The following is a 25,021-nucleotide window of genomic DNA, read 5'->3' as shown; positions in this document are numbered from 1 at the left end:
CTGTTGCTCCCTGTGCCACCATTGTTCCCTGTGCCACCATTGCTCCTGTGCCACCATCACTCCTGTGCCACCATCACTATCTGTGCCACCATCACTGCCTGTGCCACCATTGTTGCCTGTGCCACCATTGTTGCCTGTGCCACCACGGCTCCTGTGCCACCATCGCTGCCCATGCTGCCAGGCACTGTCCTGACTCCCTGTGCCTCCCCTGTGGGCACTGTCCTGGCTCCCCGTGCCTCCCCTGTGGGCACTGTCCTGGCTCCCCGTGCCTCCCCTGTGGGCACTGTCCTGAGCCCCGCCACAGCTGGGCAGCACCTTTCTGGAGAGCCGACGGCCTGTTCCTGCAGCAGGAGCGAGCAAAGGGCAGCTGTGGCACGAGGGGCAGGGGAAGGTGTGGGGCAAGGCATGAGCTTGCTGAAGCTCCTGCCAAACCCCCTGCTGCAGACCCAGCCGTGCCTGCGGCTCTCAGGCCTCTCCCCCGTTCCAGGAGTCGGTCTCGGGGCGACTGTGGCGCCTCCCCGCCTCGGGCACTCCCTGGACACCGCGCTTTGACCAGAGCCACGGGCTCTCTCAGTGACCTGGAGCAGGGCAATTGCCCTCCCAGAGCAGCAGCAAGTCACCTGGGGTCTGGCTGAGCCTTGGCTTTGGGGCAGGACTTGGCTGGAAGAGACATTGTCTCTTAGTAAAAGCTGACCTTATTTTAAAGAGAAGGGGAGAGGGGAGACTGAGGGGAAAGCAGGTTTTTCTTCCCTCCTTGTCCCAGACTGCACACCTGCAGTATAAATCATCTCAGGGAATCTGCTTGTAAAAACACGATCTTGCCCCACGTTCTGGGGTGGGTTTTTGTTTGGCTGCTTTCCTTTTCCATATCCCAGGTTACGGAAAAAAAGCCACACCAGAAAGAGAAGGTGCAGGGAGAGTCTGTGGCTGCAGGAAGCCAAAGCCTCACCAGCACAGCTGGCACCTGTTCCATGGCAAAATCCTCGTGAGGCTGAATTCCAGGCTGGGCACATGACGTGGGAGGAGATGAGGCCAGGGAAGACAGAGCCTTCTCCAGGGTTCTTTCCAAAATAGCTTCAGCCTACCTCAGGGAGGAGTGGGTGAGATTGGAGTGGGTTGGGATTGGAGTGAGTGGGATTAGAGTGGGTGGGATGTGATAGTTGGAGGTGATTCCATGCAGGTCATTGTCATTGCTTGAGTGCTGGCTGGTTTGGGCCTGGTGTTTAATGCCTAGTGCATGGAGCAAACTGCGACAGTGATCAGGACCTTAGTTTGAGAGTTACTATTAACTGCTGATTCTGAGCTTGGGGGGTTACTCCAGGATGCTCTGTGTGTCCTGGGAGTCAAGAAGGGAGCAGCAATAGCTGCCACAGATAGATGCTCAGGGCTTGGCCAGACATGAAACCTGCAGCTGGTGATGGTGGCAGGTCTCAGTTCCAGGTTTTGGGCTCAGAACTCCTGATCTCTGCTGTTACCATGTCTAAGGAAGATGAGGCAACAGCCTGGGAGAAGGAGATGCTGTGAAGGCAACAGGCAGCCCTGTGCACAGCCCCATGGGCAGTGTTGGTCCCCAGATCCATCGGGGCAGGACAAAATCCTTATTATTGCCAACATTCTCTCTCCTTTCAGCTGGGAAAGCGGCGGCTGAAACATCTGTCTTTCTCTGCCACTCCTGGTGCTGCCAGCGTGGGATCCTCCAAGGCTACCCTGGTGCTCCTCCTGGCTGCACAGGTGAGGTGAGTTGTGTCCCATCTCTGCTCATTCATTTCCAGGCAGGAGTGATAAGACATTAGCACACTGAAAACCCAGGAAGGATAACCACAGTCCCATGGGTTGGGCTTTGATGTGTCCTTAGATGCAGGTGAGACTGTTTATTTGTAACTGTTCTACTCCCAGGTTAGTGAGGCAGCAGACTAAGGGCACTGTGTGGAGCTCATTGCCTAGCAGGGGTGTCTGGGAACTGTTGGCTCCTCATGGGCTGGTTGGGGAAGCTGTAGAACAAATGTGCTCAGTGATTCTCCTCCATCTGTCAGAAGAGTTGCAGAGCCACCGGTGATCTTGTGCTGTGTCAGCTTGGGGTGCACAGGAATGCTGAGGCACGTCCACACACGGGGCTCTGCTCTCATCCCTGCAGCCGAGGGAGCCTCGGAGTGTTCCTCATCAGTTCAGGGTTCAGTTTGCTCCTTACAGGGAGGACGGCTCAGATCCCATTTTGAAGAGCTTTCACGCTGACAGAAATGGTGGTGAGAGATCTTCAGTGCCTGGGTGTTGTAACATTCCTTTCATCATGTGTTTAAAGATTTTGTGATGGCTTTTGAGGACAGTTTTAAAGAAAATTAGAACTTTGTGATCCTGTTGGAGTTTGGGACCTGCTTGCATTGGGCAGCCAGGGTGGCAAGCCTTGAGGGCTATGTGATGGTAAACAAAGCAGTTACCCCAAAATGCACCCTGGCAAAGCGAGGGGAGAGGAGTCTCGTGATCCCTGTCAGCACCCTGGTACCACTCCACAATCCTGCAAAGAACCACACCTTAACCCACTGGGTCGTTTCCAATCTGCTGCTGGTGTTTGAGGGAGATGTGCTGTTGTTGGAAGGTTGAGAGCTGAAGGTGGAATCCTGTGCAGAACGCTGGAGCTTCGAGAGAAACGCCAGGAGTCTTGCGACCCCAAACTCCCCAGTTCCTGAAAGACTGTACTGTAAGATCCCATTTCCTTAACAGTGGTTTGTTTCCATTAAACTCTTCCTTGGAGTGCAGGGCCCCATCGGGTGCCCGTTCCAGTGCAACTCAGCCTCGGGAATGGCTTTGGCTGTGCTTATGAAGGTGTGAAACGCGCTGTGCGGCATCCCCCGTGTGTGGGGGATGGACACGAGGGAGGGTTTGAGCCACCATTTGGTTTGGTTTCATGGGAATGCTTCTTACTGTTGTGTTCAGTGCTGGGCCCCTCACTCACTGCCACAGGGACACTGAGGGGCTGCAGCATGGCCAGAGCCGGGCACAGAGCTGGGGAAGGGGCTGGAGCACAAGGGTGCTGGGGAGGGGCTGAGGGAATGGGGGTGTTGAGCCTGGAGACAAAGAGTCTGAGGGGAGACAGCAGCACCCTGTGCAGCTCGCTGATGCCCTGGCAGCCCCCTCCCCTGCCCCCCAGTGCCACATTTACCTTTGTCCAGGACAGGCCCAAAGATGGCCAGGCTGTCGTCGATGGTGGTGCAGTTCCAGCGGCGGCCCCGGAACTGGTGCTGGCACTCCTGGATGCCCAGCTTCACGCCCTCGGCCACGCTGGGCATGATCTCGATGTAGTTGCGGCAGAAGCGGAGCTGCTTGGGGACGAGGCCGGGGATGGAGCCGCAGAGGATGGGCTGGGACCCCAGGGAGCTGTACTGCTGCCCGAGTGCGAGGGACCTGCGGGGCACAGGGCAGCGTGAGCCTGGGGACCCCGCGGCGCCGGCGCCCCGGGGACTGCGCCGAGCCACGGCGAGCCCATCGCTCAGAGACGGGCGCTGGCAAACAGGCACTTCCTGAGAAAACGAGGAACTTGCTACTGAATAGCACTGATGGGAAGGGGCCTTCACACCTGGAGACACTCTGGTCCGTGGGCACGGGGCGGGAGGCGCTGAGCGCTCTGCATGGAGACACACAGAGCTCCGTGTGCTGCCACGTGTCTGAGATGTGCCCGTGGGGCTGACAAAGGAGGTGTACCAGGGGCAGCAGCACCTGGAGACTGGGAACACCCTGGGGCGTTCCAGCTGCCAGGAGACACTGATGTGAGAGCTCCTGAATCATGGCCAAGGAGGGAAGTGTCCTGTCCCACGCCAAGCTCGGCAGCAGAGGGATCTCCACGTTCTGGTGAGGAAGCCCCACGGTTTCAGGACATCAGCCCATAGCTGCAGATGTGCTGGGTCCAGCACTCCCCAGTTGGCTCTGTGGTTCCCAGTGGTCAGTTAACACTGGCAGTCACCTTCTCCCCTTGCCTCAGCATCAATTAAATACAAGTACTGTTCCTAAATGCCTTGAGCACCGCTCCTTGAGGGCTCTTAAGGACCTGGTAGAAATAAAGCTCTTTAAACCACGATAATCCATCCCACTGCACCTCAGGTGACTGCAGCACAACGTGACAAGGCAAACATCCACCCTGGCTGTGCCCTGTGACGGCTCATCAATGCCCCACTTTGATCCTGCAGCTTCTGTAGGGCCCTGGGAGAATGATGGCTCAGCAGGAGAGAACCAGGTCACATCTCAGGTCTCGTTTGCCACCCGCTGCCTTGGACAAAGCCTTTCTCTTCCTGGAGGCTTTTCCCTGTACTATTTTTAGACTTATTTGGCATTTTCCAGTTCTGGGACACGTTCTGTTTCAAACAGGCAGTGGCACAGACTGGAATGCCTTTGCCTCCCTGTGCTGAGGGGTGCAGGGGTGATGCGCTGGAGCACACGTTGGCAGCCAGGAGTTTTCATCACGGCTCTTGCTCTGTCTTTAATGCTCTGTGAGCCTTTCCCTGCTCCCACTGCTCCTGCCCTTTTGCACTTCCCAGCGGAGACATCGTCACACACTTGCTTTTCAGTTAAGTAAAGGGCTGTGCAAAATGACTGCAAGCAGAGGTGGATGATGAACACAAACCTTCCAGGAGAGCCAGACGCTGCTTGTTCTGTTGTGGTGCATCTGGAGCTGTCTGGCTCAGCCTGGTGCAATGCTCAGTGTCTGACCAAGTGGCAGGCCTTCATTTTAAGCTGAAGGATCATGAACCTCGCCCCAGCTTGGACAGAGGTGTCCTCACACTGCTCGCTCTGATGTGCTGCCTGACCTTTGAGGGGCATTTTATCTGGTGTAATAGTAATACCTGTAATTGTTGTAATTTGCTGACTGCAGCCCTGTGTGAGCAGGGTGAGACCCACATTCTTGGGTTTGTCTGAAGATCAAGAGCAGCAAGAGGAAATGTTTGCAAGTCAAAGCACGCAATATATATGCAGAGATGAGCTTGGGAAGTGCCAGGTCTTGACTGAATATGGAGAACAGAACGATGACAGAATTCAAGTCAGGAACGTTGCAGTTTACTAGGGAACTGGAGAGCTTTAATGAATCCCGTGCCTCTGCTCACAAGTCACCCACTGTTTAATCCCTACTGAATACATCTTGAGGTTGGAGCTTTTCTGTGAGAGTGAGCCCTGTGTCCCTGCCATGAGACGTGGCTGTCAGCCTAACCCTGCCTCTCCACCAGGCTCTGCAGTAGCTGGTGAGCTCTGCAGAACTGACAGGAGCTTCATTTGCTTAAACAGAGAGGTTCAGCTGAATGTTAGAGGCTGATCCCCAAGACAAGATGAGCCCCGTGGGCATGAGCATGCATGCATGAGGGGTTTTCTGTAGACTTTACACACCAGATCTCAGAGAACAGAACTGTTTTGCCTGTCAGTGTGTTTGGAAATGGCCTCATTAAGTGGCAGGTGTGAACTGCATGGGCTGCACACCATTCAGCAGCCTGCAAGGACAGACTCTGTCCAATTCAGGTTCTGCCTTAATTTAGTCACACCTAAGGGCTAGAAACCTTCCTAAAACCTTCACAAAGGCAAAAGTTCACCCAGGGATCACTCCCAAACACACAGCTGCTCGCAAATAGGTTAAGCATCCCTGTGAGAGCTCTCCCAGAGGGACAGCTCAGGGGACTTCGATCCCTCCATGTCCTGGGTGAGGTTGATTGACTGTCCATGCAGCCCAGCGGTGTCTCTCGCTGGGAGCTGTGTCCTGCCTACAGCTGCAGAGCCCTTTTCCAGCCGTCTCTTCTAGGAGGCCTTAATCCTTCCTCCAGGCACCACAGGACAGAGGGATGTTCCCAGTGCCGGGGCTGTGCCCCACAGCAGGATCTTGCAAGGGCCAGGAGTGTTCAGGGGCACAGCACCAGCTGGTTGGAAACTTGGAAACCTGCTCCATTTGCAGGGAAAATGTAGTTTATTTCCAGAAGGAAACAAGGAGGAAGCGTTAGTGAACTGGTGCCCTGGTCTGTGGGGGAGGCTTGGGCAGCGTGGCCCTTGCCCGCTGTCCCGGTGAGCAGGGATGTGCCAGGAGTGCATCTGCTCTCCTTTGGAGATACCAGAATGATGATTTCTCAGGTGTTGCTGAAAAATGAGTGCTACAAAGAAAGGCTGAGGAAGGCTGCTCAGGGTTTGAGGGATTAGAGGGAGGGGCTTGTGTTGGTTTATTTTACCCTCCAATCCACTTTGATGCTGCAAAAGCTATTGAAACACATCCCAGGCTAAATGCACACTGAGGCCAGTGGAAACCCCCGTATCTGTGCTCAGGGGAAACTGTTCTTTGTAAACTAAGATGTTTTTTCGTGTCAGCTGGATAGCAAATGGTCTGGTTATTCTGGAGTGATAATCCCCTTTCCCTGTGACTGCCACTCGCCTGTACTGCAGGTGAGGCAGCAGCAGAGCTCAGAAAAGCCCTTCTTCCAGGGGATGGTGCACCAGCAATGTAATACCTGGCAATGGCACTGGCTGAGGGGCCTCTCAAAGTGGGGCAAAGTGTGACTATTTCACTCCAGAAGGAGTTGCAAGCCCTCTGGCAGCTCACTGTGGATCCTGCTGTGTGCAGCATGTCAGCACGTTGGTGCTGAAGGCTGCAGCAGTTGATCCACTCTGGATTCACTCTGAGCTTGCTGTGAGCAGGTTCCCATCCTCCTCATCCACTGTGCTGGCGGGAGATGGTGTAAAAATAATGAAATACCTTCTACAAGAGGTGGAGAGATGGTGTCCTGCTGAGTGTGAAGAGCTGTCAGCTCTCAGACAGGCACCAGTGAAGGGGTGACCATTGCCTGCTGATGTTCTGCTCAACAGGAAGCTGAGGCTGGGGGCATCTGGGCTGTGGGACACCAGCTGCAGCCCCTGGGGTCTGCTAGTAGACAAACTCTTCAGTCTGGTCTGGGTCCTAGGGGCTACTACCCCTTCTTGGGAAGTGAAGCAGTGCATAATGGATGGGAAAGAGTGGTTGTAAGCAAGACTTGTATCACTGAAAGTGCCTCAGGGTCACCTGAGATTGGCAGTTCAAGCAGACAAGAGAAAAACAGGACTGGGCAGGCAGCAGACTCCAAGGAGAAATGGAGTGCACAATTCCTCTGACCACACAGGGCTTCTGCCTGGCTGAAGGGGGAAAACCGGGCTCTGCTGCAGACGTGCAAATGTGGGGGAGGCAGATTGCCCTGCCCTCCTGAGCTGGTGGGCCACCGTGGCCGTGTGCCTGTATGGAAGGTCCTTGCTGAACTGCCCCCTCCTCAGACCTGCTGGGACCCTCGGCCAGTTTGCTAAGGGCTCAACAAGCCTCATCCCAGGTTATTGCTGACTGGGCTTTGAAGCAGGATGGCGAGCCTGACAGAGACACTGCAGCAGGGAAATGAAATGCCAGCGAGCGGATGGATGGCAGGGGAGGCAAGAAGCGGCTTGTCCTGCAGACAGGCTGGCAGAGCCTGGATTACTTTAAGCTCTGAGCATTTAATCCCAGGGAGACATGAATGGGAAGGAGGTTAATGGCGCAGTGATGTGGCAAAAAGGGAAAGCCAGAGAAGGAAAAGGCCAGGGTGAGGCTCACGGAAGCACCGAGGTGACGTTGGACGGATGCGGCTGGGGAGGAGCGTTCCCCGCTCAGCGTGAGTGGGGCTCCGTGAGTGCTTACACTCTGGGCAGCAGTGGCCATCATTTCATGTGCTTCTCATTCTGTGGTTTCAATCATTTAAAGAATTGCCCAAGGATCACCCAGCAGCAGCAGAGCATCCCTCCTGAGGGGCACCATCCTGATGGTGCTTGACCTTCTTCCTCCAGTCTAAAGGAAAGTCCCCGTTGTCAGAGGGTCGTGGTTTCCCTCACTCCCCTCAGGAAGGGCATCCAGATTGTGCAGGTTTAGTGAAGCTCTGGGCTCAGAGGGGTGATGCATCAGTCAAACCCCAAACATTTGTTCAGGGCTTATATGGTGAGACGGTTTCTTGGCTGGAAGTAGGAGTTACACATGGGTGCTGTGGTCAGGCTTTGCAATGGCTAAACACAAAATGTGTCTTCTTCAGTCTCCCCTGACGTACCAAATAATCTGCATCATATTTACCCCCTCAAATGCCTGATTTTGGCAGATAATGTCTGCTGCCACTCACGTGGTAGGAGGGTGCCAAGGGCCAAGTCGGGGCAGTCGCAGGGTGCTCACACCAGTGCCAGGCTGAGCCCACCCGTGTTGAGCAGCCGCAGGATCCCCTTCCACGGAGCACACAGAACCACACCAGGCTGGGAACTCTGTGTCCTGTTTTAGGCCCATCACTGAACAAGGGTGTATAGGAAGTGGATGGTGTCCAAGAGATGTGACTGTGGTGGTGAGGGGTGGGAGGCTGGGGCCTGCCAGGAGAGGTGGAGGGAGCTGGGCTGGTTTAGTAGGCAGGAAAGGAGGCTGAGGGGTGTCTAACAACAGCCTACACCAGCTTGTGGGGCAGTTGCAAACATGATGAAGCCAAACTCTTCCCACTGATACCAGATGAATTAAGAAAAGGGAACAACTACAAGTGGAACACAGAAGTTTAGGTTGAGCATTACAAAAAAGTCCCTTTCCAGGCACCCAGTGAAGTGGGAGATCTCCATCCCTGAGAGTTTGTGGGGTTCAGCTGGACAAGGCTCCCGCTGCCCTGGAATGGTGCTGGGATGGCTCTGCACCAGGGGAGGCTGGACTGCAGACCCATAAGTGTCCTTTCCCACCAGCACAGCCGTGTCCTGGTGGAACGGGCGCTGGTTTTTGGTCAGAAGAGAATCGTCTGTCCCCTTGGTGGTAGGACTGTCATCTGTGCCAGTCACGCAGCAGCTTGCTGTCAGTCTGTGTGAGGACAGGACACAGCCTGGGGCTGGGAAGGAGGATGATGAGAACACAGCTCCTGGGAGAATGCTGCAGGCTGCAAACACTTGTACCCCAACAGCTGTACAGACACAACTGAAGCAGTTACTGCACAACCATGCTTTGGGTCAGTGTTTCAGTGGTCCCTGCCTGTTCCTTGTGTTTGCTGCCAAGGCAAACTATCAGACTGCACTTTGACAAGGAGAAAACAACCTGAGGTTCACACATGGGGGTGCAGCAGACCCCCACGCTGCCCTATTTGCAGAGACTCATTGGTGTCCTGTGCTCTCTGATGGGCTGGAGATGGCAGCTGCCCTCTGTGAGAAGCATCCTGCTCCAGGCAGGAGCCAGCCCTGAGGCACACAGGATGCTGCAGGTAACCCGAGTGGAAGGGACAGGGAGCTCTCTGGGCCCCAGGGATTGCTACCAGGAGAGGTGTAAGTTCTTTGATGTGAAAGACTTTAGGGAAATGCAAATATTGCCAGTACAGACAGGTCCAGACTACGACCAGAAGTAGCTTTGGTGGGTGAAGGTTCCTGTGGGTGATGAGGTGGGTGCAAGGGCCAGGACATGTTGGGTGCTGTTACCCAGCGTCAGAGTTTCACATAACCTTCATTTCTTTGGCTTTCCTCCCGAGCTGAGTGTGGCTCACACCGAGCTGCCGGGGCCTCCTCCGCTCCCTCTCACCGGGACCAGCCTCCCTTCTCCACACCAGGCTCCCGGGTCTGTGAGCCAGGCTTGCTGGGTGACTGGTGTGGGAAAGCAGGCGCTGGTGGGGCACAGTTAGTCTAGCTCTAGCTCATGCAGGGTTGCTGAGAGTATCACAGCCCAGACAAGCTCCACTGACCCCACAGGGAATTAGGGAAGGACTTCTCAGGTTGTGTCAGGTGAACCTGCCCGTGATTCCCGAGGCACATGGGCTTCGGTGAGACAGCACCAGCTGCAGACAAGGAAGACCAAGGGCAGATCTGACCGAGGGCAGAAGGTTCACAGTGAGATTTTTGCCACATGAACTGAGTTCAGTCCTGTTGGTTTATTCCGTTGGCTTTGCCCTTATCTCCTTTGTGCCCTGGGCATGAGCTGTGCTCCTGTGCATGAACCTGCCACCCACCACCCTCACCCATGCACCCACTCTGACACCATTCTGCACAGTTTTTACAGCACAGCTTGCAAACTCAACTAGAGTAGGACGTCTCACCTGCCCTCCCCACACAAGACCCAGGTGTTCCCCTGCCACTGACTAGTTTTGCTTTTGCTGAGTTAGTGCTCTGACGATTTAGCAAGTCAAATTGATTTTGGCTTTGCTCAAAAGAGATGCCAGATCTGACACAGGTGAATGAGTGGGGGAGTGCTCAGCAGGGAGGGCTGGGTGCTGGCAAAGGGATGGAGTGGTAGGTCTGTCCCCTTCTGAGAGGGAGAAGTTGTTAGACTGACTTGACTGTATCAGTTCCTTCCTCCCTAGTTGGAAATCGACTGTTTGAAGAAATGTAAAACCTATAGAAGCTTCAGGGTTCATCTCTTAGGTCCTGCAATTGTAAGTGGATATGGAAAGCTCAGAAATACCTATTGAAAAGGAGAAAGATAGTGGAGGGTGACAGAGGCCAGAGTTATGAATGATTTTATTGATGGTGGCTGCCTGTCTGACTGCCCAGCTGCCTGCTGTGGCTCTCTGCTCCCCCTCACCATGACAGAACCTCTCTTTCCCCCCAGTACTGAGGCAGGAGGTAGGATGAAGTGTGATAGGAACTGGCCAGCTCAGGTACGAATCCCAGAGTGGTGGGGGCTGGAAGGGCCCTGCAGAGCTCCCCCAGCTCAAGCACCTACTAAAGCAGGTTCCCCTCGATCAGGGGACACAGGAACATGCCCAGGCAGGTTTGGGGACCTCCCAAGAAGGAGCCTGCCCTTCTCTAAGAGCAGCCAGCTCGTTAACAGCCACACTGTGCTTTGCTGGAGCTGCTGTGGGCTGCCAGTGTAGCCACCTACAATGGTATCTCCATGAGAATGCAACCATCTCCTTTGACATGCAACAACGTTAAATAAGACATCCAAGGGGAAGGAAGACAGTGTCATGTTTATGAAATTGGATTACTCAGCTGCCAGGCTCTGAGGGTTGCCTGCAGCTTCCCTCCTGGACACGTTCAGAATGATTTTTAGCTTCTGTTGCCTCCATGGATTTCTGGCCAAGGGTGTGCTGTCTTACCCAGTCGAGAGCACGTGATGCTGCAGCCATTACTGCAGGAACTGGAGTGTTTTAAGCCTCCTCCTTGTTGTAAATAGGGTGTTAAACATGGAAAGGGGACAAAAGAGCAGTAGCAGTGAGCTGAGGCAGTGGCTTATGTTGACAGTTTGATTAGTCTATTGGAAAGACTTCTGAGAGATTACTTAGTTACAGTGAGCAGAAGGGGAAGATTAAGACTTTCTGCTTAGGAGAAGAGGGCAAGACAATGGCTGGTGAGTGGGAATTCAGACCAGCAAAATGCAAAGACAGGAGTTTCAAAGAAAGGAGACAAATGTCCAGCACTTGTTGCAGATTCTCAAACATTGAGTGTCCCCAAATCCAGCCTGTGCTTTCCTGAAGAGAACAGTTTGAGCCAATACAAATGAATTCCTCACCCTTGGGGAAAAAGCATCAAATTCAGGGGTTGCAGCACACAGCCCTGGCTTTGCAAGGAAGACTTTTTTCCCCCATCCTCTGGGTTCATGAGGAGGGAGAGCCCACGTGGTGTGTGTTGGTGTGATTTCTGCCCTAGTCTCCTCTGCACGTACCGGCAGTGGCTGCGCTGGCAGAGGCAGCAAAGGGAGGAGGATGTGCTGGGGCAGCCTGGGAGGATCCAGCTTGGGTCCAGCTCTAGTGTAAGGGGAGGCTTCTGGGAAAGCCATGATCCTTATTTCCTCTCCAAACATTGTTTCCTCTCCTCCATTAGCACTCAGTAAGGTACCCTTACGTTGCCTGGTGATACACGTGGGAGGACACAGGATGCTGTATGTGACAAGTTTAAGCCAACCCAGTGATCTGAAGTGACATCAAGTGCAGACCACACATAAATCCCAGAGTCCCTCGTGCAGGAGCTGGGGGAAGGACAGTGGGTTCCCCACAATGGCTGTGCAGAACACCGTCCCAGTGCAGTGGCCTGTGATGCTGAGGTACTGTGATGCAAAGAGCCTCAACAGGGCCTCGAGTGGGTTAGTGGAGAAGTCCCTCTCCCAGCCTAAACAGCAAAGGGAGCTCTGTCAGAACCCTCTCTCGCTGGGTTTGTGCCCAGGCAGAGAGCAGGGTCAGGCCTGAGCTGTTCATGGTTGCCTCCCACGTCAGGAGCCCTTTGCCTGGGGCACCCCCACAACAAAGGGCCTGGCAGCAGAGCCAGCACATCCCTGCAGGCTGCTGTAATCTCCCGTGTCTGCGCAGGGCGTGGGGCAGGGACTCCGTGTGCATCCCTGACATTATCTCCCTGCCCACCAGCCCTGGATTAGTGTTGCTGCAGCAACAGCACTTGTGCAAGAGGAGCCCGTTCCGGGGAGAGCTGCTCCAGTTTGGGTGACTCAGGGCTCCGTCATGGGCTTGAAAGTGATTTGGCATCTGCCTCCACCCCTTTGTCTTGGCACGGAACACACGGTGGGGCTCCGACCGACTTGCCAGCAGATGCTGGAAGGGGAGGCAGGGGCAGGGCCTGGGAGCTGGAGCCTGCTGCCCGGGCTGGGGGAGGCAGCCTGGATGAGGTTGGTGACGGGGCTGTGAGCCGGGGAGCCAGGCTCCGGCATTGTTCCGGGAGTGCCTGGGCAGAGCACAATCGCGGCGTTTGCCACGGGAGAGGATCTGCTCTGCAGGGACTGGGATAATGTTATTCGCTCGGGAATTCACATAAATGCATGTGATTTGCATATGCAAATGGAGGCTCCCAGGCTGTGACCGCAATAAGCGCAGTGAGGTTTCCAGCCCTGCAAAGCCTCTGCTCCAAACAGAGCTGAGATGTGCTGGGAGGCTCCGAACAGCCGGGTCCTGGCAGGGCTCTGCCTTTGCCACCTCCTCCCAGTGGGAAAATTTACCTTTTCCATGTTTGTAAACAAATGATCTGACGGGGAGCCATGGGAAGTGTCCTTGCCTCCTGGAGTTTTTGGTCAGGAAGAGAGAAGAATCAATGTGACAGTTGGTACTTTTTCTTACAGGTTTGGTCATTGATGAGAAATTACTTCTGTGGGTTTGCCTTTTTTGCTTTCTGGGCAGTGCCAGTGGTACCAAGCCTAACTGAGCCCAGAGCATCCTGGGGAGGTGGGTGGAGAGATGGGGACCCTCTGTTAGGTGAGGGAACGTGTAAGCCCGGGCAGAACTGGGCTGTTGACTTCTTACTGGGCATTCATTAGTGGTACCCTGGAGCCTGACACAACTCAAGAAACAAAGGCTAAAAACAGAACCCTGAAGCAAATGTCATTTGAACATCCTTTCCTACAGAAAACAAACTTTGCAACGCGAGTCATCCCAGGACTCGGTGGAAATGTTTACACCCAATTGCTCTTTTCTCATTAATAGTATTCAAAACCACATCAGAAAGCTGTTTTTCCAGTTTATATGAGGCTTCCACCCTTGCAGCAAAACAAGGCACACCTGATAGCCAAGGTCTCCAGGCTCAAGGCAGAACTCAAGCGTTTGCTCCACCAAAACCTAACCCATGGCCAAGCCTCACCAGCTGTCAGCAAGCCGTGTTTCCCAGCTGGGAATGCTGGGGCACGGGGCTGCTGTGCTGAGCAGAGTAAGAGAGAAGGACGACCAAAACTCAGGCAGGGCTGGGCACCAAGGCCCATTTAGCCCATGATCATTTTGTTGCCAACGTAAGCACAATCCTTTGAGTCAGGCCCCCTGGTCTGCACTGAACAAAGGTAGTTATTGCAGCGCAGGTAAGTGCAGTGGTGTCAGTACTAGTGGTGTGGTGGGAGAGACCACCATGCAATGCACATGGTCTGCCTCAGCTCTGGGGAGAGCTGTGCTAAGTGGAGGAGCATCCCTTCTGACCCTCTGGGAAGACTCATCCGTGTCCCCTGGGTATAAAAGATTTTCAAGAACTTCAGCATTTAGTGGGCAGATGATGGTGCTGTTGCCACTGCACCTCCCTATTGTCAGGCTCTTCCTAACCCACCTTGCAGTGCCTCTGTGCAAGATCTTCTTTATCTGCACAAAGGCTGAATCCCTCATTGCCCCCAGGGTATGAGATCAGTGCTGGTGACAAGGACTGTGAAGACTGCAAGCACAGCCCCAGCTGACCTGGCATTTTGGTATGACTTAAGTCTCCAAAGCTATGATCCTGAACATCGCAGCACTGCTGCCTTGGTGTGAGGCACAGGGTCTGTTTTTGTAAAGGCTTAAATCAGCTCCCAGAATCTTTCTGCTTTGTCATTTAACCAAACAGAAGCAACAGATGATGCCCCACAGAGGGGATTTCAGCTTCTGGGGGTATTTATGAGATTGACAGGAAAAAATGAGCAAACTGGAAAGAAAACATGGAGATAACCATAACTGGGGTACTGCATAAGCTGCTTGTCAAACAGAAGCCTGATGGGTTTCATGGCAAACCTACTGAAGGTGGTTGTTGCCAAAGGCAATGAGTCCAGAGCACATACAAGGCAACAGTCAGTTTGAATTTAAAAAGACAATGGGAAACCTTTTGTAACAGTGAGAACAACCCCACCAGTGCAGCACTGAAAGCATCAGCAGTGGGGGGAAGCACGTGTTAGGAAATCAGGTGAAAACCAGATCAGTGACGGGGGAATTGCACAGCCGAGGCATAGGGTGAGGGACTGGAGATACCCCATGGAGGCTGAAACAGTAACTCCTACGAGAAAACAGGTCATTCTGTGGTTTGCAGATAAGCCTGGACCCAGCTGTGTTGTACATGCAGATGGTGGGGGTCATCTGATGGACTGCAGACACTTCAGCTGAGACCATTGTCCTGGTCTGCTGCCACAGCCCACAGAGCACAATCCTTACTCATCTGGTTTCAGACCCATGCAGGTAAATCTGTGCCAGTGTCAGTAAGGCAAACAGCGAAGATGAATCCACCTGCACTGCACCATCTCCAGAGGGAGGCCAGGACTGAGGAGCGGGAGCTGAGTGCCGTTTGTTCGGGCTCCGCTGGGGCTGTGGGAAGCCCCTGTGACATTCCTCAAGGACCACTGCAAACTCTCCTGTTGGGATTCTAGAAAGTAGCTGCAGGAAATCTGGATGACTCTGAGGCTTAAAAATGGCATCAGGATGAAAAACAAAATCAGGATTTTATCACCTAACACTAACCCCTTCTGGTTTAAACTTGGAGGGTCTGTTTGTTGAGAAGGTGGAGGAAGATCTCCAGTGTCTGAGTCAACGTGGTGCTGCAGGGAAAGTGTTTCTCACTCGAAAATGAAAGGCACAAGTACTGGGAAAGCTGCCAGTTAGACTTGATTAGATTTGTAAGATTAATTAAAACCAGAGAGGTTCAGAGAACTGTGAAAAAGACAAATTAGCAAATTAGCCACCTATCTTTAGAAAAAAGGAAACCTGTCCTCAGAAAAGGAATTGGAGAGAGTTTGGCTCCTTTATCACAGCAAATTTGCTTATCAAAGCACAGTCCTTTCATGCTTTCAGAAGAGCAGCCACACTAACAGTCCTGATGATCAACATTTTTGTTGTTACAGGGTAGTTATTCCATCTCTCAAGCCTGTGCAGCAGAAGCCCTTTCAGCCAAGGATGGCTCACAGTTTCTTCCTTAGTTGACAAGTGGAGACTTTCTTGAGGAGCACCAGCCTATCTGTCTACTAAACACACTGGATGTATGACCTGGAAACAGACATCCTCAAACTAAGGTAGTGTATGAGACAAGGGAGAGGAGAGAGGTTTCTAAAGTGGTTTGCAAGTACTTTCTGTTTGGGGTTAGTTTGGAATCTTTAAGCTAGTCAGAGTAAATGGTCAGTAACAGGGGGTTCCTGGGCTGGAAGAGGTAGAGGCTTTCAACATGTGCCTATTCCTCAGCTTCCTTTTCAGGTGTTATCATAAGAAAAGCCGTAAATCGGATGCTGTCATGATGCACAGACAGTGTTAAAAAGGCACCATTAACCATAGCACAGTGTTTCTCAGGCTGTGCCCCATGGAATGGGGCCCTCACCCTGCAAACTCCCAACTAGACAGGCCTAAATAATCCAGCATGACACCAGAAGCTTTTCCTTACATCCAGTGTCACTGCAATACCACCTACAGTCTTGAGTAATATTAAACCACTTCCATTTGTAGATGCAAAACGAACTTCAGATCAGGTCAGCAAAAATGAGGTTGCATCTGCCAACAGAGTGCTAAAATTAAACTTTGAGTAGTTTAAGGAACATGAGCTGTAACTCTTTACATATGGGATACGGAAATTATACAGCCCAGTTCCTGGCAAATCCTTTGCATTCGAGATCCTGTAGGGAAATGACTGATAGATCCACTGAAAAAGGATGAGATTATGGACCAGGAGCTGGTGAACATCAAGTACATCCCCTCCCAACAGCCAGTATCTACTCTGCAGTCACTGGGTGCCTCTGTCTCCCAGCACAGGTGAGACACCAGGGGATTTCATCCTTTCCAAGATCAGACCTAAGAGACTTTCTGGAGGTCTACCATTTAGAGAGCTAGCAGCAGACTGTGCCTTGGTGATTTGCATCCAGCAGGATCCTACATTTCTGGGAGAGAAATCCCAATAGGCATGGGGTATGCAATAGGTTTGTACCTTGAGCAGTAGCCAGATTGAGCACAATTTCCACGATAAGCTGCATTTAGAGTCATTGCCTTTAGGTAACTGGAAGAGTGCTTAAATAGAGAATGTCAGTGTGCTGGATTTCCAGGTATCCCTGAGACACGATCATACCTACATGGACACAGGTAAAATCCATGAATACAACTTCAAAAGGCTTTGCTAGGAGCTTGATAATGTTGTAAGAATGGCAATAGCTACTCAGAAGTATTCTGTGGATGGACAAAGGCCTTGACTTTATCAAGGGCTCACTTTGGATGTACCCACATTGCTGAATGGCTGGGCTCTGAAACCAGATGTGCTGTCACAGATTAAAACGAGCCAAACGCTGCTCAGCAGGGAGACAGCAACGAGCAGCTGCTGAGACTACTGCTGGACATGCCTGTGCTGATTCACTCAGGCCTGGCAAAAATGTCAGACCAGGCTCAAGCAGAGCCAGATTGCCACAGATGCTGCTTTGGCTCAACACAGGTCATGCAAATAGGATCTGCAGTACTGAGAGAGTGTTAGAAGTCAGACACATCTGAACAAACACCATTGCTAACACGACTGACCACGAGTGTTATACGGTGAGCATACACTGGTTAAAGCAGCTTCCTTCTCCTGATGCAAGAGAGGGTCTGCACTCCTGCTCACATTGAGACTTCTGCTGGCAGATGGACCAACAGCTCCTGTGCCGGAATGGTAGGTGAGGTGTGTTTCTGGATGGATGGATGGATGGATGGCCTGTCTGCTGCTGGGCCTTAGAAGCTGAGACCTGTAGCACATTTTGCAGCTGAACACATGACAGTGGTAACTGCAAGTGCTGCGCATTGTATCTGCATGTTCTCAACACACAGCATGATTCTTTAGCCTTTGTGATTTTGTGTTTAAAGTTTGCTTTTTAGTTCTTTAATACTGGGCATTTTCCTGTCTTTCCATAAAGACTCCAGCCACTAGTTTGGGTTGAACTGTTTGAGCTGGCAGTGGAAGGGCCTGATGAGCATCACCAATGTCAGGTGGGAGATAACCTTCTGCCTCCTGGTGATCTCCCCCTGCTGATAATGCGGGCAGTGTTCCAGGACAGGTGTGGAAATCAAGTACCTCCAGAGTGCCAGCTAACTTATTAGAGAGTAATTTAGAAGCCAGAGGTGATTTAGTGACCTTAGAGTCGTACCCTCTGAGGGCTCAGACTGCCCAGGTCTGTCCTGCGCCTGCAGGGAGGAAGGAAGGGCTGAAAGCATCCCTGCGTCTCTCTGGCTCACACACCCGGTAGAGCAGTGACTGCACAGCAGGAGCTGGAGACCAAGAGCCAAGACTGATGCAGTGAGAAAGCAGTAGCTAAAGACCTGTCATGGCCTAGTTGGAGTGGCAGTGGCTCGTGTCTGGTCACAGGGCTGACGGGAGTGATTGTCAGGATTCTTCTTGTCACGTGTGTGCTGGGCTGTGTGTTGCCATCACAAGCCTTGGATGAGAGTTGCTTAGTTGTGCTCAGGGTCCTAATGAAGCCCTCACCCCCATTAAACATACACTGGGGACTGAGTAATCCAGGACCTGCCTAGCACTTTGTGTCTCTGCTGTTGTCCCCGGCAAAGGGTGTATCACAGTCACAGAGCGATGGCTGAGAGGATCCCTGGAGGTCTCCAGTCCCAGCACTGGCTCAGACTAGGACAGAGTGACCAGGGCTTCATGCTGGCCACATCAAGTGGAGTGTTGGTCTATTTATCTGATGAAACAAGTCATCACATAGAGCAGCTGGCCCATGAGTTCAGCTGCTGGTGGCCTCTAGCATCCCCCACACCCTGTAGCCAGCCCTGAGCTGGGAGTCCCTTGGGGCCTGAAATGCGCCTGAGTTTCCAGTGCTCCTGCGTGGAGTCCCTTAGGTAGGTGCTTCCCTTTGTCAAATGCTCCTCAATGCAAGATTTGGATGAACAGCAATTGGTTTGCCATTAAAACACCTCTTAAAAGCCCTTTGTGACCACTGAAATGTACTTGTGAATTAGGTTGCTTTGGGGCAGGAACAGAAATGTCAAGTCTTTCTGTGAGTCAGAGCCCTTCTCCCTGCGCGCTGGCTCCAGGCTTGTGTGGGCTCTGCAGGGCAGAGCAGATCCCTGGGGCTGGGACACTCCAGGGGACAGGAGTGGTTAGTTTTTGAGGGAATGAGACTTACTGATGTTTAGGGAAATGTGCACTTTGCCTACTGCTCTGTACTGTTGTGTCCCAGCAGCATTTCAAAGCAGTTACTGAACTCAGGACTCCACTGCACTGCACTCTGCCATGTGGGGGAGAGAGAAAGTCAACAAGAGATGCTATCTGGCCCTAGTAACACTCTGCCAAGACCTGAGGTATGCTGAGGTTCACAAGGCTGTATAGCCTCAGGGGCTTTCCTCTGGCAAGGCTTAGGGCTGCCCATGTGTGTTTGCTATATAGAACAGATGATGAATCTGAATTCCAGCTTGAAAAGCTCTTGCTTTCATGGCAAGGACTGACCATCCCATTTGAATCACAGAGTCACAGAATGGTGGGGTCTGGCAGGGCCCTGCAGAGCTGCTGCAGCCCCAGCCCCTGCTCCAGCAGCTTCCCCTGGCTCAGGGGGCACAGGAACGTGTCCAGGTGGGGTTGGGAACCTCCTGAGGAGCCTCCACACCCTCCCTGGGCAGCCTGGGCCAGGGCTCCCTCACCTCAGCACCAAAGGAGCTTCTCCTCCTGTGCCAGGGGCACTGCCTGTGTGCCAGCCTCTGCCCCTTACCCCTTGTCCTGTCACTGGCCACCACACAACAAACACTGGCCCCAGCCTCTGACACCCACCCTTTAGGGATGGATCAGCATTGATGACATTCCCCCTCAGCCTTTTCTCCAGGCTGAACAGCCCCAGGTCTCTCAGTATTTCCTCATAAAAGAGATGTTCCAGTCTGTAGCACCTTGGTAGCCCATTGCTTGGTGGGATGGTGATGTGGCTCCCCACTGGCCATGCCTGGCTGCAGGAAATGCTGAAGAAAATCTTTAAACCCACAAGACCCTGAATCACAGAATCTTGATGGTTGGAAGGGACCTCGAAAGATCATCCAGTGCAACCCCCCTGCCAAATACTTGTGGCCACTTAGTTGCTGACAGCTGTTTTCATGAGCAGCCACACATCACCCCAGCACCTCTGCTCCTCAGCCCTGGCCTCGCTGCAGTTCCCAGGCAGCTGCACCCTCAGCTCTGGCAGACAAGCTTTGGCACAGGGAGGGCAGCAGCCTGTGGCATCACCCACCAGCCCAGCAGCAGTGGCCTGTGCTTTGTGCAGCAGCTCTCCCTGCACAGAGCTCCCTGTGCCAGCACAGGCTGCTGGTGGAGGTGCTGTGGCAAGGCAGCACCTCTGGGCTTGCACAGTTAAGTGCCCTCACTGGCAAGCCCCAGCATTACCTTAGTCATTTTAAACCAGAACTGGCTGCATGTTAAGCTGTCAGAAAATGATAAGGGGGGTCTTTTTTTTTTTGTTTTTTGCTTTGTAGTGCTGCAGCAGCTGGATTTGCATCAGGAAACCCACCCTGGTGTTCTGGTGCTGCACCGTGATTTGATTCCTTCTGAACACAGCTGGATTGGCCACGTGCCTGTAACACACCCCAGGCTGCAGGATGGACATGCTTTGAACCTCAGAGCACAAGAAGGCCAAGACTGCCAAGAGAATGAAGTCTCCCCTTCATTCCAGCAAGGTGAGACACCGAAAGCTAAAGAAGACAAGTTACATGTCACCTCAGACTCCATCTCCATGCAAACGGTTTTCACATAACAGGTTTTTCCTAATGAGAAAGCTCCTGTGGGACCAGTGGGAACATGTTTCTAAGCCAAAGCCTCCAGCTTCCCCTGAAAGCATTTCTGAGGGATAGAAATAAAACTTAATAACATGTGATGGACAAAGCTCTTCTTCCAGGTGCCAAGTCATCTGCTGAGACACCAGCAAATGCTGGATGGGAGGATGCACTTGGTGAGAGCCACGGCTGTGGGCAGTGATCTGTTAATACTGTCCTGAGGAACCACGAGAGGAGCAGGGCTGAGCTTTTTGCTCCCTGTTTACACCACCAATTGCATAATCTGTCTCCTTTCTCCAGGCTGGTGACACACCAGAGGATTTCAAGACTTCTTGGTGAATGGTGCTCACAGAAGAGGAGTGTTTGGTGTTTCTGCTCAGTTCATGGGTGGGGTTTTCTCCCTGATTGTCTTCTTTAGCCCCTGCACATGTACTAGCATCCTGGGAGTGGTTTCTAGTTGTTTGCTGGGCCTCAGTACCCCTGTTGGCCTGCACTGACACAGCTCAGGCTGTGGGCTAGATCTGAATCCAGATTCTGTCAGGGCACCACCAGAAAGCTGTGGGCCCATCCATCAGTCTGTCTATACACTGACCAGGTTTTCATGCCTTGATTCCACCCCAATAACTCAGCCATGTTCTATTATCCCTGCTGTCATTAGGATATGTGGGATCAAAGAGATGGGTACAGGTGTGATTGGTATCACCACCATCCCTTCTGCTGCCGCCTGTTCTGCAGCCTGTGGGGCTGGGCTGCCAGCCCTGGCCCTGCTGCCCACGGTGCTTCCATCCATGCCATCTCTGAAGGGTCAGGAAGAGCAGCAGTCCTGCTCCCCATGGCCTCAGCACATCTCCCCACGTCTTTGTGCACTGCCTCTCTTTTAGCAGCAGTAACCCAGACAGCATAGCTGTTGGACACATATCTGAGGGAGCTTTTGTTGGCTTCAGCTCCTCTTGCCAACACTCTCACAGGCAATACTTAGATGACCTTTTCCCATCTGTGCCCCATTTGTTCCTTTTCACTGCTGTAATAGGATGGAAGCATGTGAAGAAGGGTTGGACCTCTGGCAAAATACCACCCCTGCTCTCTGAAAGTTGCATCTACAGTCTGTGCAGCCCCTGGGCCTTGCTCAGGCATTGCCTGGGGAAATGTTAGTTGGTCAGGGGCAGGACGATGTGAGGGAGCTGCTGGCAGTCAGAGGCTGGACTGCAGACCCCTTTCCTGGCTTTGCAGCCCAGTGACTCCCTCCTCACTGCAACCAGTGTGCCTGGGCACTGCGGGTCTGCATTTGCACTGCAGATCTGTCCCTTTGCTCACTGTCTGGCCACACTGCTGCCTGTGCCAAGAGCTGATGGCTTGAGCCTCGCTGAGGCCAAGGGCAGGACCCACCTCCCAGCATGGTGGTGTGCAGGCCAGAGGGTTGCTGTGCTGTTCCCTCTGGATAACACAATCAGATGGCCAGCATCCTTCGCTGGCCCCTCAGTACAAACACACCTCAGTGCAAACCCTCTGCAGCTTCATCCTTTTGCCTTTATCCCTTCCCCTGCACTGCCATCCGTGTCGTGCTTGCTGGCATTGTCTCACTGCACTGTGGAGCAGCTGGATTATTCCAGCCACCCTTAAACCCGTTTACAGGTGCCACGAGCCCGTTCTGCTTGCACACCTTATTTCTCTGTGTGTTTATTCAGACACTTCCTCCTCACTACAGCAATAAATGCTTTTCCCATTTATGCCCCAAAGCAGAAATGATTTGGTTTGATTTTGCTGCCAAAATGCTCCCTGTACAGCAGAAAAATCCCCAGAAAGGTTGCACCAGCAGGACTGGGCACTGTTTGTCAGCAGCCTTGGGGTCCTGCAGGAGGAACAGTCTTCCTGAAAGTGCAGAGATGCGTTTAGCTGAGGATAAGGGAGCGCTGAGGATCTGGCCTGGCTTGGAGGGATGCAGGAGCCCAACACAGAAGACCTGATGCTATGCCCTGCCTTTGCTTCTCTCCCCCTGCTCTGGGGCACGTTGAACCCTGCCAGCGGGACACTTCCCCCCAGATTCTGCTCTGTGCCTGTGTGAAGATCAGAGGATCAGGAAGACAGCGGGAACAGCGTTCCTTTCTAGGCGTGTGTATCACGTCGTGCTCCAGCACACTGTGCATGAGACCTCAGCTCACAGGGCAGATATTTAAAGCCTTCAGCAGGATTGAGAAAGACACTGATTTTTCCTGTGCTGTGGGAAGCATTGTCTGTGCCTGAGCAGCCAGGGAGCCCTGGCCCAGATATTGCTGCCCTTCTGGTCCCTAAGCCTCCAGGAAGCCTCCGAAGCCCTGTGGCATTCTCAGTAGCCCCTCAGCCATACCCGGGGCATCTCATCACATCCCTCCAGTGCAGTGGGGTCTCTGGCACTTCGGTATTGCCAGAATCTCCCCCAAACATGCGAGATGCAGAGCTGTTGCCTGCAGTTCTGCAGGGAGCTGGTTCCACTCCCTCCTTTCCCACGGGCGCTGCTCGCCTTGCCCCTGCTGGTTCTGTCTTACGGGTCCCTACATTGTTCATTTTGGGTGCACTCGTGGGGATTCTGGACGCGGGGCAGACACCTGTCTGCGGGAGCTTCTCCTGGCAGCAGAGAGAGACATTTTGCTTGTGGAGACATTTTTGCTTCACGGGGGTTCCTGGCTCTGAGAGTCAAAACTCCCCGTGATCCAGGCGTTACGTCCTGATCTATATCAAAGCCTGAGGCAGGTCAGGAGCTGCTGAGACCCTGGGAGAGCTGCTGTCACAGCAGGGTACCGCTGCCCCGTGCAGATTCTTGCCTTTAGATCCAGCCAGGCCATTTTGGCCCGTTGTATGACCCACCACACTCCCCTGCTCAGACACACCAGTCCCCAGCTGAAGGGGAGAAGGGGTGTGAGGAATCAAAGCGATGCTGTCTGTATTGCAGTGGGCTCTCCTGCCCCAGGCTTAGCTGCTGAAGTTGGACAGCCAGGCTCAGGGCGAGGGAATAATGTGATTCTCCAGGAAAGCACGCCGTGATTTAGGCATTTCAGGAACCTGCCTGGCTTTTAAACGCTCCCTGAGCGTGGCCTTCTCATTGTGCTCTCAGCCCCTCTCCTGGAACTGCACATTTTCCTTCTCAAAGTCCACGGCAATAAGGGGATTATTCAAACAGATTCGCCTTTCCCTTCTGATTGCTGACTATCCCCAGACATGGCAGTCCATCCCCAAGTTCACTCCCACCTACTTCTTGCCATCTCCATGTTGGCACCGAAAGGATCTGCTTCAGTCATAAAAACACAGACTCTTCTGGAAAGGCGAAAATAAGCCCAGGACCTGTGTATCAGCGGATCCCACCATCCATCCCCCTCTTTGCCCTCCGGACCGTGAGGCTCCCCAGCACACACAGCAACTGAGCGAGGTGTGTTGCGGGAGAAGCCCTGCACCATAAACACAGAAATCAACCCAAACCTGCTGTTATGCAACTCGCTCTCTGCTGTGTTTCAATGGCCTGAAACCTCTCATTCTGGGGGGGGGGGGGGGGGGGGGGTGCTTTTTGTTCCAAAGTGTTTCCAATCATTACCCGTCTGCTGTGATATTTATGTCTAAAACAAGTGGCTGGGGCTCCTCACCAGCCACGCCACCAGATACGGCCAATCCGTTTAAAAATGGGTTTAATTGTTGGTGCAAGGGAAGAGGTGCCATTCCCACAATGAAACAGAGCAGGGCTTTTGCTGAGGAGTGTTTTCTCAGGTGCCATTTGCGTTCTCAGCTTATTCGCCGGACTAAATTCACATGACAGAATACAACAAAAGAAGAGAAAGAAGAGTCCAAAAACTGCATCAGCCAAACATAAAATGGAATTCGTTTTTTTTTTCCCCTTGAAGGGTGGATGGCAGTTGAATGGGGAGGAAGGGGAATACCTGCCAGGCAGCCGGGTCACAGACAACGCTCCCATCGCACCCCAAAGCACAGACGCATCCTTCCCCTCGCAAACAAATGCCCATCGCCACAGGGACGAACATGGAGAAATGAAGAGTGGTGGGGGAGCCTCCATTTGTGCAGAGGGAAACCCAGGCGCTGCCCTCGGAAAATACCCCCCAAACTTTTCATGAATCACCGGCCAGATCGGAGGGAAGCGCCTGCGTTGGGGCGAAACACGCGGGCGTGGGCAGCTGAGCAGGGCGAGGGGCGGAGGGGAAGGAGCCCGCGCACGCACCCACCCCACGGCTAATCATTAATGAATTCATTAATCAATCATAGACAGAGGGAAGGGAGGTGGGGGGGGTGGGGGGGGAAGAAATCTTACCACCAGATTGGGTAACCGGCTAAGACCTTTGTGCCATTGACGAGAAAAGACAAAATTAGTCCAAGCAGGTGGTAATCCATTAGTCCAGGCTGGTGCAAGGGGAAAATCCCGGCGAAGTTTTCAGCAAAACATGAAGTGCGAGAATGAAGGATCCCCCCCTTCCAGCAAAACAAAACGGGGGGGGGGAAAAGAGTTAAAGAAAGTCCCTGGTAGTGCGGGTGACTTTCTGGCTTGTCAGAAACACACTTCTCGAAGCCTTTTCCCTGTAGATCATCCAAAAGCGTCTATTAAAAAGTGCAGGGCTTGGGGATGTCAGCAGGCAGCCAATCAGACCGCATGGCCCAAGGTAAGGGATGAGTCTCAG

At 53.1% G+C, this 25,021-nt stretch overlaps 1 protein-coding gene across 2 annotated transcripts in view; it reads right to left on the bottom strand.

Annotated features, from left to right (window-relative positions):
- Nucleotides 1-24,737, bottom strand: part of LOC133628792 (proto-oncogene Wnt-3) — a 30,512-nt gene extending 5,775 nt beyond the window's left edge. The window contains exons 1-2 of one of the 2 annotated variants that reach the window (XM_062018164.1): nucleotides 24,658-24,737; nucleotides 3,158-3,399 (exon numbers count right to left, since the gene is read on the bottom strand). In XM_062018164.1, the coding sequence (XP_061874148.1) occupies nucleotides 3,158-3,399; nucleotides 24,658-24,737 (322 nt within the window). Of the gene's footprint in view, nucleotides 1-3,157; nucleotides 3,400-5,101; nucleotides 5,146-24,657 lie in introns of those variants that run through there. The other variant, XM_062018165.1, reaches the window with a different exon arrangement.
- Between the last annotated feature and the right edge of the window lie 284 nt (nucleotides 24,738-25,021).

Source organism: Colius striatus, chromosome Z (genome assembly GCF_028858725.1).
Source record: "Colius striatus isolate bColStr4 chromosome Z, bColStr4.1.hap1, whole genome shotgun sequence".
Taxonomy (NCBI): domain Eukaryota; kingdom Metazoa; phylum Chordata; class Aves; order Coliiformes; family Coliidae; genus Colius; species Colius striatus.
This window is presented reverse-complemented; position numbering and strand designations above follow the sequence as displayed.